A 16,133-nucleotide genomic window follows, 5' to 3' on the forward strand; every position below is an offset into this window, starting at 1 on the left:
ACTAGTGACTAGTTACTACCTTTGTATCATACATTACATTGACTTTTACATCTAGATAATTTAAAAATAATGTTTGGACAGAGTTTCACAGTAAACTAACAAATTAAACCAAACATCAAGTTGCTTAGCCAAACCAAAGTTTCTCTAGGCGATGGCTTCAGTCTGTTAGTTGTAGGTTCATTCCAAAATTATAAAACAGAAAATGTGATGAACTTGAACTATCATGGCACAACATTTGCTTGTCATATTCTGTTTTGTAAGAGAAAATACATTCCATCTGAAATCTTCTGATTCAAAGATAAAATCTGTCATTAGCAATTATCAGGTAAAACTTGTCAGTCTAGTATGACAATCTGCTTAATCAGAGCATTGATTGTGAGTGGCTCCTTAACCCCATCTGATCATCAAAGACAGCGAATATTGGGGTACTACACTGTGCCAGGCATTGACAATTTGGCTACTGCACCTAAGTGAAAATCTTATTTAACCTTTGGTCAAAGTATTCATGATTCTTCATCGGCTCACCATGACTTTAAATCATTCAGAAAATTGCCTCAGGTTCAACAGAACCTTTCCTTCAAAAAGGCTGACGTAGTGTTGGAGAGCACATTTCTTAAGTCACTGCCAATCCACTACCGTGGAGCTAAGGCATCTTTAGGACCAAGGACAGTGACCCTGTGGGCTTCTCTTGGGCACAATAATTTTATTTTCAAAACCATCTTTGATGAATATAAACTCATCTTTGACATCAGCATTAGCCTACAAAGATTAACAAATGCTCCGGAGTTCTGTGTTTGTCTTTATACAAACATAAAATGCAATACAAAAAAGTAATTAAGTATTTGGTGCAGTAGAAGCTATTCAGTTGATGTATACTCAAAATTATCTGAGCCACCATACCCAGCCATAACCATAAGCTAGGAAAACCAATATATGAGGAGTTGGAGAGTGCTCTTTGGGAGTTGGAGGCAATTTGTTCCATTGTAATAGAATGTGAGGAAACCTCAATCACACTTTTAAGACCTACTATATGCCCAAAGTCTCAAAGCACTTCCTTTCTTTGGGTCAGTCTCTGCCCTGATCTGTCTTCAGGACCCCAGCACACACCTCAGCTCTCTTTCCCAGGGCTCAGAGGGATAATTGTTGACAGAAAACTAACAACACCTCAACTGAGTAGAATCTAAATTACTACAGCATACCAGAAATAATCTCATGAGAAAGAGTGAATATTTATAATGAGAAATAAAAGTTGAAGAGTTCAACTTCTCTGTATGACAGACCTCACAGAGGTATTGTCCAAGGCTGACAGGTAATGAGGACAGAGAGAAGAGAGGATGACATGTAACAAACCAAAAATGGCTTCTTTTAACCCTAATGATGACAATTCCCATGATCATCCTCTAACCCTAACAACTAGATTCATGGAAAATGTAAAAACACGTTAATCATTGTTATGATAGGTAACATTTGCCTGCAATGGCACACAAGGATCTTTTGTGTCAACATTACAGCAATGTTTATAAGGTCTCTTCAGCAGATCGCTGCTGCAGTCTGGCTGATAAACAGGAGTGAAGATAAATCCACTTTTTGATCCTAAAAGTCGAAAAGTAATCTCTGAGCTCTCCCCCCGTTAGTTAAACGGCTCCATAGCTGTTCAGAGCAGAATGTGAGAATGTGAGAATGTTCGTCAGCTCTGGCTTAACCCATGACACTCTAGCCAGGTATGACCAGCTGAGCAGCAGCTTCTCCTTTTCAGTATGTAAAGCAGTCAGGTCGTCAGTCCAATTTCCTTAAACTCTGTTTTCATCTATTTATTCTGCACATCTTGTCAATTAGTCATGTCAGCTAACCAACCAACGATTCTTTCTCCCAATCACTTCCTGCAGTCTGTTAAGTAATGTGTATTTGTCTTTGTCATCTTGACACACTGTATTTTCTCTCCGCTTACTCACTTTCTCTGTTAAATCTGTTAAAATTTTCATGTTACACTCAGCAGCCATTTGCTCTCACTGTGACAACACAAAGAAAGAGGTTTTTTTAAAACTACTTTCAGAATGTCTGTCTTTTATGATTAAATCTTAAGTCTAAATTGGGAATAGAATTTAAAGAATACATTTAAAAAGTGCTGATAAAAAATAAACCAAGGTCATAAAGAAAAGCAAAACATGAGCCAACATTTATGGAAACTACAAAACACAAAAAGATCTCTCTATTCAGCTATAAACTGGCTGAACGAATACATGAAAATCTCTAATACCCACAGTAGAGAGTGGCCACTAAAGTGATGTGTTAAACTGTGTGGATACCATCATCATGATTAAATGTATTACAACTAGAACAATAAAAAGTGTCAGGTTGTAGGTTTGACTTTAGGCAGCATTAAACCAATATCTATCTATCTATCTATCTATCTATCTATCTATCTATCTATCTATCCATCCATCCATCCATCCATCCATCCATCCATCCATCCATCCATCCATCCATCTATCTATCTATCTATCTATCTATCTATCTATCTATCCATCCATCCATCCATCCATCCATGTATATGTACTCTCCAAAGGAAACGAGTCAGGAGTTTTAAATAATCAGTGAAGTTTATCAGCTGTTCCTCCTGCGCAAATGTGCATTTTGCTAATTTTCCTGATTAATGTACACACCCGTGACTAAATCAGAGTCTAAATACAACCTCTTTGTGCCGTGCGTTGCACTTTCGGTCCAGATTATCCGCCGTTTTACTTGCAAAATGGACTTGGACACGCCCTAAACACACCGGTGCACTGCGTTAATCATGCACTATAGACCGTCTAAACAGGGCCCTGGGTGTTCCTGGTCAAAATGCACTTTTGAAGTGGTAATTAACTTCTAAGAGTTTTTAGTTTTAAGTTGGCCTACACACCTACAACCTTATATATTTGTCCTTAACTAGGAGAAGTGCCTCACTAGGACTGAAAATCTTTTAAACTTTGTGGTAGTTCAATGGGAGGATTTGTTGCAGAAAAACCTCTCTTAACATTACTATCAGTTTCTTAACTGGTAATGTGACATTTTGGCGAGCAATACCCCATCCTCTTTTTTGACCTTGTTATGTAAGAAGATATCAAAGAAGTCATATCTACCAGAAGAATCAGTGAGGATGACAGGTTCCAAGAGAGAACTGTTACTAAAAGAGTCTTTAATAACAGGTCACCAACCTCAATTTGAACACAAATTTGACTCGACATAGTGTCCACAAGATTCACCTCAACCCTTTAGGAAGCATTCACATTGTGACGTTTTTTTTTTTTTAGTTCAGTTCAACCTCTAACATTTTATCACACAAATGGGTTGGGATGAGGTGGAAGTGTTTTTGTATATCATTAATTCATTGTTGTTGTGGACTTTTCCATCTTGATGTTTTGCTATTTATCCATCTAGATCGTTTTTATGTGAGATGCTGAGTTTTGGAGATATCATCTGTGGAGATGTCTGCCTTCTCTCAGATATAATGGAACTAGATGACGCTTGGCTTGTCGTGCTCAAAGAGCCAAAAACATACATTTGAAAAACTCAACAGCAATGTCTCTTTCCAGACATAATGAAGCGGTTACTTGAGAATAGACATTCCACTGCAGGCCAACGTGCAGAACACACAGTACATGCTTGCCTACCATTTACTGTATTTGGGATGGACAAACCCAGAAATCTGTGACTCTGACAAAAGTTATCTCTGTGGAGGACTGAAACTGCCAAAGTCAAAAACAAAAATAAATAAATGGCTCAGTTAATAAATAAATATGGCATTAAATGCACCAAAAATAAAATGTAAAATAAATGTAGGCATTAATTAATGAATTAATCAAATGTCACATACTTTTATATTTCTGCATTTTCATGCTTTGTTTACCTTTGTATTAATTCAACTATTTACTTATTTTCCCATTTAATTTTCTTTTTCAGTTATTCATTTATTCATTTTGAATATATTTATTCATTCATTTACAAAATTTTTCTTTTGCATTTCCACATTCCTGCATTTATTTTTACATTATTTTATTCATTTCTGCTTCATTATGCAAATAAAAACGGCTGTCACTCAAAGCCAATCACAGCACAGTAGGGAGATTTCAGCAGCTACATCCAGGATTCTGATTCAGATCATGTTTTATGTTGTAAATATTTTCTGATTTTCCCTCTGATGTCCTTCAGAGGGAAAAAGCAGAAATATCAATTTATGTCACAATTTATAAGTTAATTAATGCCTACATCTATTTTAAAAAGTATTTTTGGTGCATTCTGTCACTTTGCCTCTGTCATGATGTCCATTGAGACTGCTGAGCTCAGTTCTGTTGCTCGATGGTGCCCACTCAGGTTCCCCTTCCACCTTAGAATTGTTTGCTGCACAGCTAACAGAGCTACTGTAACTAGCAGTGAGCAGCAATTACAGGTTACTTTATGGCAAATAGACTTCATTTATAGGCTAGCACTTTTTCTGGCTTTACTTACCACTAAAAACACATTCACACACACATTAACAACCGGGTGGCAGAGGCTCCCATGCAAGACACCACCTGCTCATCAGGAGCTATAACCACTCATACACACAGTGATGGAAAGGCCACCTGGAGCAATTTGGGGTTCAGTATCTTGCCCAGGGACACTTAAAAATGTAGACTGTAGAAGCCATGGCTCAAACATGACCCTCTGATTAGGGTGGGCTGTGGCTCATCTCCTGAGCGTAAAGTTACTGTATCTGTCTCTGTGAATCACCAAAACTTTAGGCAGAGCAGCTGGAGGACATGAGAGGCCAAACCAGAAAACATTTTCTTCCATAAATGATCCAGTTTCACCAAACCAGTGCCGTTAAGTTCCGCCCACTGACGTCCTACCCGTTCACCAAAGTTCAAGTGCAGAAACAGTCATTCAGGACACAGAGTGACAGGGAGAGAGACATCTTTCTGGTCTGCTACAAGAGCAACAAGCCACACTGGGTAGTAAAGCACATCATTATTATTATCATTATCATTATTATTATTATTATTATTACCATGAATTATTCATGCTAATAAGATGGTTCTGAAGGAACAGATTTTGTCCTGATTTTAGGTGAATTGTTGTGTTTTTAGCCTGTCTGACTAAATCTCCAGCCTGAGCATTAGGGATGGGAGAACAGAACTAAATGAGGAATTCCTGTACTTCCTCTGTTCTCCTCCCATCATGGCCTACTTTTCTTCCACCAGCTCATCGTTCCTTTCCCCCCTAATTCCCTCTTCTCTATTCCATCTGCGCTCTTCCTCTACTTCATTCACATCCAGATCTCTTCTCTTGTGCGGGCCTTTTTCACTCTTTTTCTCACACTCACTGGCCTCATCAAAAAGGCAAAAGACCCCAACTGACACGGACATCCACCACCACCCAACCCCATACACTAAGTATTACATTAATGTGAGGTCAATGCAATATCACTCAATGTGTTGCATTTATGCAAATGTTTTTTTGGATGACAACCCAATCGCTATGATAAATGATGGCAAAGTATGTTTCTGTAAAACCAATGTTTGTTTTGTCACCACAAACAAAGCTGGGAATTGTCCTGAGATCTTTTTAATAATATCCAATGGTTTCACCCTTACAAATGCCAAAATGCAGACTCAAACTACAGTCACTAGCTTGGCAGCCTTGTCGTCTGCAACTCCAAAACTATCCCCTCCACATATGAAAATCAGGTAATAAACATGTAATGTGAACGTGATATAACAAATTTTGTACAATTGTTAATATGGTACATGTCTGTATGGACATATTTATCAATGGCTTGCAGAAACATTAACTGCTAACATTTTATCCTGGTGACTGGGCTGCTTTTACAAGCACCCTATTGTGACTCTACCCCACCAACTGGCATCTAGGGACTCCTGGAAAAGTGTGGAGAATCTCAAAATACCATCATTTGGTCACGAGATGACAATTTTTATTAGTAAGTTCCATTCACTGATCTTCATCAACCTCATCATGTCACTGAAATTTTATATGATATTCTAAAACTTTTAAGTCATGCATTTTTCTGATCACTGTCATGACACCAACAGAATTAATATTTTTTTGCTTGTTGTTGTTGCTTACAAACTGCATGCGACAGATGTAAAGCAGCCTATTAGAAAACATGGAGCATTGCAACTACTGTCTCGCTGACTTCTATGACATGCAAGTAGTATGCAAATCAAACGATATATGTAACATACTGTATCTCTATACAGTTACTGAGGTGGTCATGTTATATGAAAGGTTTATGTTTAGAAGCACAATTTATTTATGGTTTGCTGCTCTTATTTCTCATTGACCTTAAGACTTCCAACATTGCTGCCACAGTGTGTGATATACTACCCCCCAGCATTGTACTGCTGCAACCTTTTTCTGTCCTACTATCCTGCTCCACCTTTCCCTTGTCTCCAGTCATAGTCAAAGTCTCCCAGTCATACCTACTCTCCTTTAAATGTAGATCTAATTTCTTGATCAATATGTCCTTATATTTTAGCCGTCAGTTATATGGTGTCTAGGGTCTATGCTATTCAAAAAAAAAAAATCATTGTTTATAAAAAATGACATTAAATTGAAATGAAATACACTTAAATGACAATGAACAAGCTGTAGTTATGTATGTAGATTATTTCAACGGAGCCACCAAAAGCTAATGGCAGGGATTTTCCTGAACTTCTTCTGTGTTCCTTTGCAATACTTTATTTTCCATTGAGGAAGGCTGGACTATAACAGTATGTGCATACAGCATGTATTATGTATTATTATCATACTTTGTATAATTATTATTTGCTTGCTCAGTCGCAAGTCCAGTGAAGTTTAGATACCTAGTGGAGGCTTATTAACATACTTCTCTACACTATCCTCTGACTGACTGCTGCCATTGCTGTGATTGGAACAGACTGTTGTGATTATGGCTGTAGTGATTATGGCTGTAGCCATGGCTGTGGCATCGTAACACAGTTTTTAATGGATGGTGAAGTTCCTCTGAACTCCTGAAGTGTAATTCTGTCATATCCGACAGAAGCACAGTGATTCGTTCCATCTTAGGGGAAGCTGGCAGGTTAAGGAATCACTATTTACAATCACATTTTGTCTATTTGCACCATTAGGGATGGCAAAAATAGATCTCAGATGCAGTCTCTTCTCTTTAGAAGATACCCTTCTACTAGATTATGTCATTCATTTCTCTTCTCCAGCTCCTTAAGCCCTCTGTCACTCACCTCTCAATGATGTTTCCTCCCTCCTTACCTCTGTCCCCCAATTTTGTAGTAGTTTACCCCTCCCCTTTCCATCCCACTCTCAGTCCTCTCCTACCATCTCACCTTTATCTATATTCTTATACTGACCCCGGAGTAAATTCTTGAATTTCTCTTGAATGTGGCTAGGTTGATAATCAAGTTGACTTAAGAAAGCACGTAGCCAATAGCCCACAAAATGTCAGGGACATGGGAATAGCAGAAGGCTTAGATCAACACCATTGCATACTGCCATGTGATGATAAAAAACAGAGGGATGACACAGAAACTCAACTTGTCTGGCTTGCTCTCTTGGCTAAGTTTAATAAATGGATAGTTTTTTTTACTTTTCTGCTCACATCAGTCCCTGTTCTATGATTGCAGTTATTTTCCCTACTGTTTGAAACCATGCTTCCATGTGGTTTACACTCAGATTTTGATCTGGGTCAATAGATACGGGATGATCATAATTATTATTCATTATAAACCGTAGTTGCTCATCTCTTGCAGATGTCTCTTCTCTTTAGAAGAACCCTTGTAATGCAATCTGTCATCCATTTCTCCTCTCCAGCTCCTTCAGCCCTCTGTCACTCACCTTTTAACAGTATTTCCTCTCTTCCTTCCATTGTTTCCAGTTCTTGTAGTGTGGTTCACCCCTTCCCCACCCATCCCACCCTCAGTCTTCTCCTTCCATCTCATCTTGTACCTATATTTTTATACTGACACAGAAGCAGGTTCTTAAATGTCTTTTTGAATGTAGCGTTGCACAGTGCGTAACAAGCTGGGTTGATAGTAGAGTTGACATAACACAGCCAGTAACCGATAGCCCATACAGTGTCAGGGACGCAGGACTGGCAGAAGGTCGAAATCAACACCATGACATTATAAGGTGTCCATGTGATGATGAAAGCCAGCAGGATGGCAAAGATAGTCTTGGTCACCTGTGGAGAATGAGAAGAAAAGAGGGGGGAGGAGTGAACTAACCAAGAGAGAACAGGACAAAGACAATTCAAAATACCAATAATCTTTTCTACTCTCTAGGCAGCTATTGGTTTTTCATTAATTTCACTGTGGTATGGAAATCAATTGGCTGCAAGCTAAATTTTTTTTGAAGATAGTTAATCCAAGAGAGTGAGAACGAGTCTGCTGTTTTGCTATCAAAATATGTAATTGTAGCATACTATACAACTGCAGACTAATTTGAAAAGTAAGCAAAGGTGATGTAACTGACAAAGTAAATGTCACTCTGAACAACTGATTACCCCAAGTTCTTTCCCAGACTTCAGACCTCTGCAGTTTGATTATTATGTTGATCTAAAATAAATTGAAACACTAATATTGAAATACAAATTTTACTAGAAGAAGCCTACCTGCCCTATTTCCCAAAAGCATCTCAAGGCTAAGATGATGGCTGCTGCTATCCACCATGTAATATATTTCCATCAAGCAGCTACAGAGAGCAGGTTGTAGCTTAAAAAAAGGAAATGGTTTGCCAGAATTTATGATTAATATGTAGCAATCTTTGCTAACTAATATTTTTTTTCCAAAACCAGAAAATAAGACATTGAAGCTGATGGATCAGCTCCTATATCTCTTCCCACTCTGGTTTCTGTGGTTGCCATGCTCACACGTTGAGCAGCGACGGCACATTAAAAAAGTTGAACAATCGAAAAGTCAGAATGAAGTGGCTAAGAGTGTGCTCTTGAGAAGCACTTTTTCTGCTATATTGGTGGCAGTGATGTCCAAAGTTGTAATATTGAGCTAGGTTAAACTATTTTGATGGACAACATTGCAGTTTTGTTGTCGTTGTTTTTGTATTGTCATAACCACTAGTCTGATTCAAATGGACGTGGGGGGTGGATTTTATCCTATAGTGCTGTTGTTGGCCTAAATACAGCCTTAATGGTGTGTTCAGACAAGAAGGTGAAGGTAAAGTCGATAATTGAGGCAGAATGATTGTATATTAAGTCAAAGGAGAGATGCAAGAGGGTACAAATTTGTCTGGCAAGGCATCTCCTGAGGTGATGGCACCACTGCAAAAATACTTTTTCAGTTTCCTGGGGCTCTGTAAACCAGCTTTATAAATGATCTGAGACAGGAGGAAAAGAAAAGAGACATCTGACAATGTCTTTCACCATCGTCCTCATATGTCTGTACCAGCAGTTAGATTGGACTGGACGTCCAGTAACAGGTATCCTAAGGCAGAAATCAGAAAGCTGTGACTGATGACTGAACATTAAGTGACATTATCAAACATTTTTAGTCTGTCATTTACGACATTTGTTTAATGATTTGCATAATTGTGGCTGGGTTTATAGACAGTTAAATGTGCCAAGTTAATCTTCAGTGCCACAAACAGCTTGTGTTTGTTCGGCACTTGATCTTAATTGCTGCTTTGGAAACCCTCTTACAGTCTATCGTCATGTGGAAACAGGGCTCTGGGCAGTTAGTATATTGAAAACTGAATTATGTAACGTAATAATTTCACTAAACGTAGCTGTCTCAGTGAACTAGAAATTTGTTGTATTTATAGCTGATTTCCAATTTATAATTAATTCATGAAGCTTAAATTTAGTGCTGGTTGCTCCTTTCCTGCCATCAGAAATACTAATCTGGGATTTTGTTAAGGATACATTTCTCATTTTTGACATTGTATACAACAACCCCCCCAAGCTCCAAACTCCACCTCACTGCTGATGATTTGAATTTCTGGTGTGACATACAATATGGTTAAAGATACAGGCTATGTCCTTTTCAAAACTAAGAAGAACATTTCCAAACACCATCTGTCATTCTGAACAATACTGTAATTAAGTGAGATGACTGCAGCACAAAAGCAACTCATCTTTGAAAACAGCTGCTCCATACCATTCACACGCTGGTGGACATGGTAGTCCCACCTGTACTCCAGCAACATATGCTGCCATGCAAAAACAACAATGTTAGCTTTGTTTGTTGTCATGATATTTATGTTGCTCTGTTTTGTGTCTTGATGATCAGTGAAGATGTGCTTTTGTCGCCTACTCTTTAGCTGTGCTTTTTCCAACAGATTCTCACTCCCAACTCATCAATTACAGCAGCCTGTTCAATGGCCTTGGCCTTCAGACTATGATGCTCTACCTACCCCTCTAGAACCAGTTTTGGACTAGAAAGGCTATGCGGTCAGCAATAGCAATAGCAACGTCTGGTTAGGCTTTTAAAATAAAGGTGCTGCTGTTTGCAATTTGCAATAATGCGTAATATACAAGTCCTGTTTGACCTTGAAAAAGAGCTTGCTGACTAACACTTCAGTTCACATATTACGACATATTATTACTGTTGGACTGTTATTAACATCAAACAGTCAAACAGTTGTGGTTCGATTAGGTTTATGCACCAAAACTACTTGGTTAGATTGAGGGAAAGATCATACTTTGAGTTAAAGTAACTACATTCAGTATCGTAACATAAGTCACGTGTGATGTAACTCAAATCAAGCAACATAAGCAGCGTAATCACGTCACTCACATTACATAAGCTATGTCTTTTACATATGTTAACTTACTTATCTATCATACAAATCACTCTTGATTGTCACAAATGGGACACAAACCTTGTTCTGTGGAGGAAAAGTCTGGTCTGTGACCAATCCAACTACCCCGACTAGGACTTTTCTTGCTCTTTGGCTTTACCCATACCCCTCATTTTTGAGTGAACCCCTTGCCCCTCAGAACGGAATTACAAGAGGTAGTGGTTGAAATCCCCCCTATGAAATGGGACAGCCCTTCAAGACCATCAAATGTCATCATTTGACGTAGATGATGGTCGTGACATTAGGACCTGAGATTTACAACATGGCATATTCCGCTGTGGTGATTTATTTGTGTTACTGTGGCAATCCTGGTATTATCACAGTGCAATTTGCAGTTTATCTGATGCAGACAGAAAAGCATGGATGCTCGCAATTCATTCATAGGTTCTAAGAAGCCATCAAATTAAAAAGACCATTGCTTTGTTACCAGTCGCTAATGTAAGCAGTCAGCAGCCTGTGCCCCTACTCTGCAAGTCTGCACTGATATCAGAGGAGCGGTACTCACTGCCGCAATGTCACTACTGGTCCTCGGTTAAATTTCAGGCATCATATGCTATCAAAGGGGAGGATGCAACATTGAAATACATCAAAATGTGGAATTGTCATCAATGTAACATTAGTACCAGGACATCAGCAAACTGGCTGTGATTGTTTTATGCTTGTTATAAAGAAAGGAGCATGATTTATTGAAACCGCAGAGAGTTCTCATAACCCATGTTTTATGGGTGTGCATCTGAAAAATCTCCATTTGGAGGGCCATGTAGCCCAAACACTTTACCCTAGCCCTCTTTCCTAACAAAAATCCTAAAAATGACGACGGATGACAAGCTTATGTTAGCCTCAATATTAATTATCACACACACACACACACACACACACACACACACACACACACAGAGTCAAAGTAATGTCAATCTAACTTTCTAAAAATAGCTGTTTCATGTAATGTACAACCATTTATAAGCGTACGGTGTATTGTTTATCCAATTGTTGCCTCATGTCTGTGTAGTGTTATATTAACATACTTTCTTTTCTCTGGCAGCCATCTGTCTTTTCCTCTTCACTTGGCTTCTAGCAATGCTTGCAAACTTTCGTGCCACAGTCCTAGGACGGCTGATCGGGATTGAATGTCTCTCAGCTCCCTCTACAGGAGGGACAATCTCTATAGCTGTAATGCATTCATCTCCTGTCTGCTTTGTTACAATCTTTATCTTGGACCATTTCGAACTGGCGGTGATCTTGGGCTCAGCAGGATCGACTGTTGCTGTGTCAACTGGGTTGGGATTTGTTGCAGCCTGTAACAAACCAAAGAGAGTTTTTGAGGAACTTTTAAGGCCACTGTGACCTGTTGTAGGGTGAATGAAGCTCACAAGGTCAGAAAGGGCAGGAATTCAGTGAAAACAGTCATGCTTACCACAACAAAAGTGCAAAAATGCTCCTCCAGAAGGAGTACTAAATCATCTACTATTACAGGTTTTACTCAATTGCTTAGATACGTTTTCTGAAAGTGGTACAGTATGTTCCCTATTCACAGAGTACCTTTTGTGTGAAAGTAATGTGAAACAGAACATAGAAAATTGAAGAACAGATGAAAATGGCTTGATACAACAAATCCATACACATAGGGGAGTATCTAGAAATAAAAAAAATACTTTTTGGGAACGTGCACATATATTCCTTTCATCAAATATTTGGTTCATATAGCCAACTTTTACATCTTGTGAGAGGTTTATCAATGTAGAAACTCAGAGTTGCACTTGTAAATTAAATTAAACAACATTTAATATGTTGCATGAAAATGTCATAATTATTATATATTAATATACTAATAGAATTTAAAGATTCATCTGTAATGAATTCTTTTTAATGACACTTCCAGATTAAGTAAATCTAAAGTCACTTTTCCTTCCAGCTTTAACAGAACTGTTGTCATGAAGAGAAACTGTCAGTTTTGACATCAGTATAGAGACTTGTTTTACCAATTGGAAAAAACTTTAAAACCCATCCAGAGTGATGTCCTTGAAAATTGACTGGACCTATATCCTCTAACTGAGGGCAGGAGGGGAAAAAAAGTTATGTAGGTTATGAGCATGATGTGAATCATCTCCAATGATGCTGTGAGGTTGGCGTAGGCAGCGAGAGGTGTAGATGGTGGTGATGTTTGGTAGCTGGTTCCCAACGATTTTCCCAGCACTTGTTTTTTTATAACTCTCTAGAGAGCCCTCTGGTCTGCCTTTGTGCAGCTCCAGAACCACACTGCCAAGCAGTATGTCATTACACTTTCAATGGCGCAGTAATGGAAAAGGACCAGAAGCCTCTGCAGCAGGGTTTCTCACTTCAGTTTCCTCAGATAAAACAGGCGTTGTTGAGTTTTCCAATCACCAAGTTGCTGTTAGTGCTCCAGGACAGCTCCTCGGTCACCGTCAGTTCCAAGAACATGAAGCTGGTTACTTTCTCGACCGCCTCGCCATTTATATTGAGTGGGGTGTGTTGTCCTGACACGTGAAAGGCCACTATCACTTCCTTGGTCTTGATGTTCACAGTTACTTTGTGACTGTGACATCATACTGCCAGTTCTTGTACTGTCTCCTATATGCAGACTCATCGATGAGGCCAAGCACAGTCATTTCATTCACAAATTTAACGATTGAGTTAGATGGATAGGAGGGATGTGTGTGTGTATGTGTGAAAAGGGTGTGAAGAAGTAGATTTAGTACACATTCCTTTGGAGCACTGGTGTTCAGGGATAGAACATGTTCGCACATGAACATGGAAATGTTCATGTACGAACATTTGCATGTTCACTAACATGATATTTATCCTGAAAAGAGATAGTTAACCCATAGATAGAGCTAGTTAAGACTAATCCACTCCACCATAGAAGAAAATTACTTGGTTATCACAAGAAAATGAGATAAATTACTGACAAAAAAAATTAATAATTGAAACCTTTGCAGCTCTAAGCTTTCATGCATATGTAGTGTGCATATGTTGTCCAAAGAGGGTTGTGAAATGTCTGTTTTATTTCTGATGAAACTATGATAAGACAAAGAATGTTTTGGAAATAAAGCATGAAATGACAGCAAAGAAAGTTGACCAACTTTTGAACACCAACCTCAGATATCACCTCATTCTTGGTGTTGTTCTGTGGTTCTGTGGGAGGAATAAAAGCTGTGGACGAATCGTTGGAGCTCTCCTTTTCCTAGATAGATAGATAGATAGATAGATAGATAGATAGATAGATTGATTGATTTACACAATGGAAGCATAATACATAGCAAACTGAACATAATAAGTTTCTAGATCAACTACCGTAAACAGTAAAGTAATGAAACTGCCGCACGAGCGAACAAAGTCTGGTGGGAATACATAAGCTGTGATATTATTAGATTAACTGTGCGAATCAATACCTGTGTGACTCCTGGACTGGGCTGTGCTAGAGGCTTTGGCTTAACTGGTTTTGATTCCTCCACTCTGCCATTCTTCACAGCCTCCAACGCAGTTGTAGTTGAGTCCAGACTAAGTTTAGGAGTAGAGCGGGGACTGGCCTGAGGACTGGTCTCATTGTTATTGTTCTGCTTTAACAAGTGACTCTTTATCAAGCTGGGAGTTCTGGAAGAAAAACATTAGAATGCCAATTGTTTTTTCACAAAGCACACACAATTAAAAAAAAAAAATCTGTGCCTCAAATGTGTACTTTATACAATCCACACATGGACATCAATCATTGTGCAGCAATTTGGGTATTTGATTTATTAATGTTAAAAGCCTTGGTGGCCATCTGGTGGTACTTTGCAATTTATTAAACCACTTTTTTCCAATTTGCAAACCACCAATGATTTCCAAAACAGGAACATACTGTTTACCAATAAATATTTTTCTTTAAAATATCTGAATATTTTTATTATACTGTTATTGCACAAGTATATGTAGTTCATCATCATCACTACCTTAGGCTACACTTTAGAGTTTCAGGGAGGGTACTGATATTGTGTATATAGCCATATTTGAGGGACTATGTTTGGAACATGCAAGGCATTTGGATAATTAACAAAGAAGCATAATATGCAGTACGGGTGCTTGAGGAAATTCTCCAGACATTTTGACAATTTCTTCTGCAGTGAAATTGGGTCATCATTGGAATCCCTAGTAACTAACTAAATCCAGCATAGTTGATGTTCTCTGTCTGAGAAAATAAACATTTTACAACCATCTTTAGGTAGACAGATTTTCTGATGGAATATCTTTTAAAAGTAGTATAAAAGAGGCTTTTGATTAAGAGAAACCAACCAAGGGAAACTGTTATATCAAGCAGAGATTATAACACACATAGAAGGATACAGAATTTCCCTTTTTTATTAGGCTGCAGCTATTTATTTAATGAAGTAAGAGTTTGCGTTCCAAAAGCAAGTGCCTGAATTAAGAAAAGGTAAGTTTGATTCTATTGAGGCTCTTACTTTATTCCTTTCTTCTCTTTCTTCTCTGGTTTGTGTTTGGAAACCCTGCTCCTGGAGGCCAGGGAGATGTGGATGTACAGGACGGTCATAATAATGACAGGAAGATAGAATGCTGCTATAGCCGTCCCAAACGTCACTGCAGGGTTAGAAAGGAACTGAAAAAAGAAAAGGAAGAAAGAAAGTAGGAAAGAAAGAAAGAAAGAAATAAAAGAAAGAAAGAAAGAAAGATAGAAAGCCTTCCATTGCCTTCAGTGATTGTTTACACATATGCAGTTTACAGTAAATAGTTACCAGTTGATTAGGTATTGGGTTACAGTCTAATCCAAACCAATACAAACCTGAAATCAATCCTGACTTTATAAAATTCGGAATGTTTACACTTTGTTGACACTGTGTTGTTAAACTTGCAATCTCCTATAGAATTTATCTTAGACATTGTCTGTAATTAATACAGAATTGCAACTTCAGTGTGACATCCTACTGAAAAAACTGCCAGGAGACTCTTGTGACTCATCACAAATGAATAAAGATGAATTTAGCCTTGCAGCACCCCTCCTGTTATAACTCCGGGCTCCCACTAGGAGAACTACTGCATTAGGGGGACAGAGTATAGCCCAGTCGCAAGGATAACATGCTAGCAGTTTACGTTTCTGCAAACCACAGATATAATTACATTTTTGCATGTCACAGACGAAGTACCATAGTGACATTTCCAGAAAAATGTATCATATCATACACTACATGTCTATTACATGACTTTCATGTTGGGAGGTGTGAGGGGGCAATGCTGGAGTTGTAGGTGAAAACACTGCCAAGCGGTTGAAAAGGCTGCCAAGACGTTAATAAGTG

General features: G+C 38.4%; 1 protein-coding gene across 1 annotated transcript in view; it reads right to left on the bottom strand.

The window, feature by feature from the left end:
- Positions 1–7,937: 7,937 nt before the first annotated feature.
- Positions 7,938–16,133, bottom strand: part of LOC311253539 (muscarinic acetylcholine receptor M4-like) — a 34,489-nt gene continuing 26,293 nt past the window's right edge. Inside the window, exons 3-7 of the mRNA XM_084347575.1 lie at positions 15,285–15,439; positions 14,238–14,439; positions 13,943–14,029; positions 11,853–12,122; positions 7,938–8,197 (exon numbers count right to left, since the gene is read on the bottom strand). Of these exons, the coding sequence (XP_084203701.1) occupies positions 7,952–8,197; positions 11,853–12,122; positions 13,943–14,029; positions 14,238–14,439; positions 15,285–15,439 (960 nt within the window). The 3' untranslated portion in view covers positions 7,938–7,951. The remainder of the gene's footprint in view (positions 8,198–11,852; positions 12,123–13,942; positions 14,030–14,237; positions 14,440–15,284; positions 15,440–16,133) is intronic.

This window comes from Pagrus pagrus (genome assembly GCF_965226575.1).
Source record: "Pagrus pagrus genome assembly, chromosome: 24".
Lineage (NCBI taxonomy): Eukaryota > Metazoa > Chordata > Actinopteri > Spariformes > Sparidae > Pagrus > Pagrus pagrus.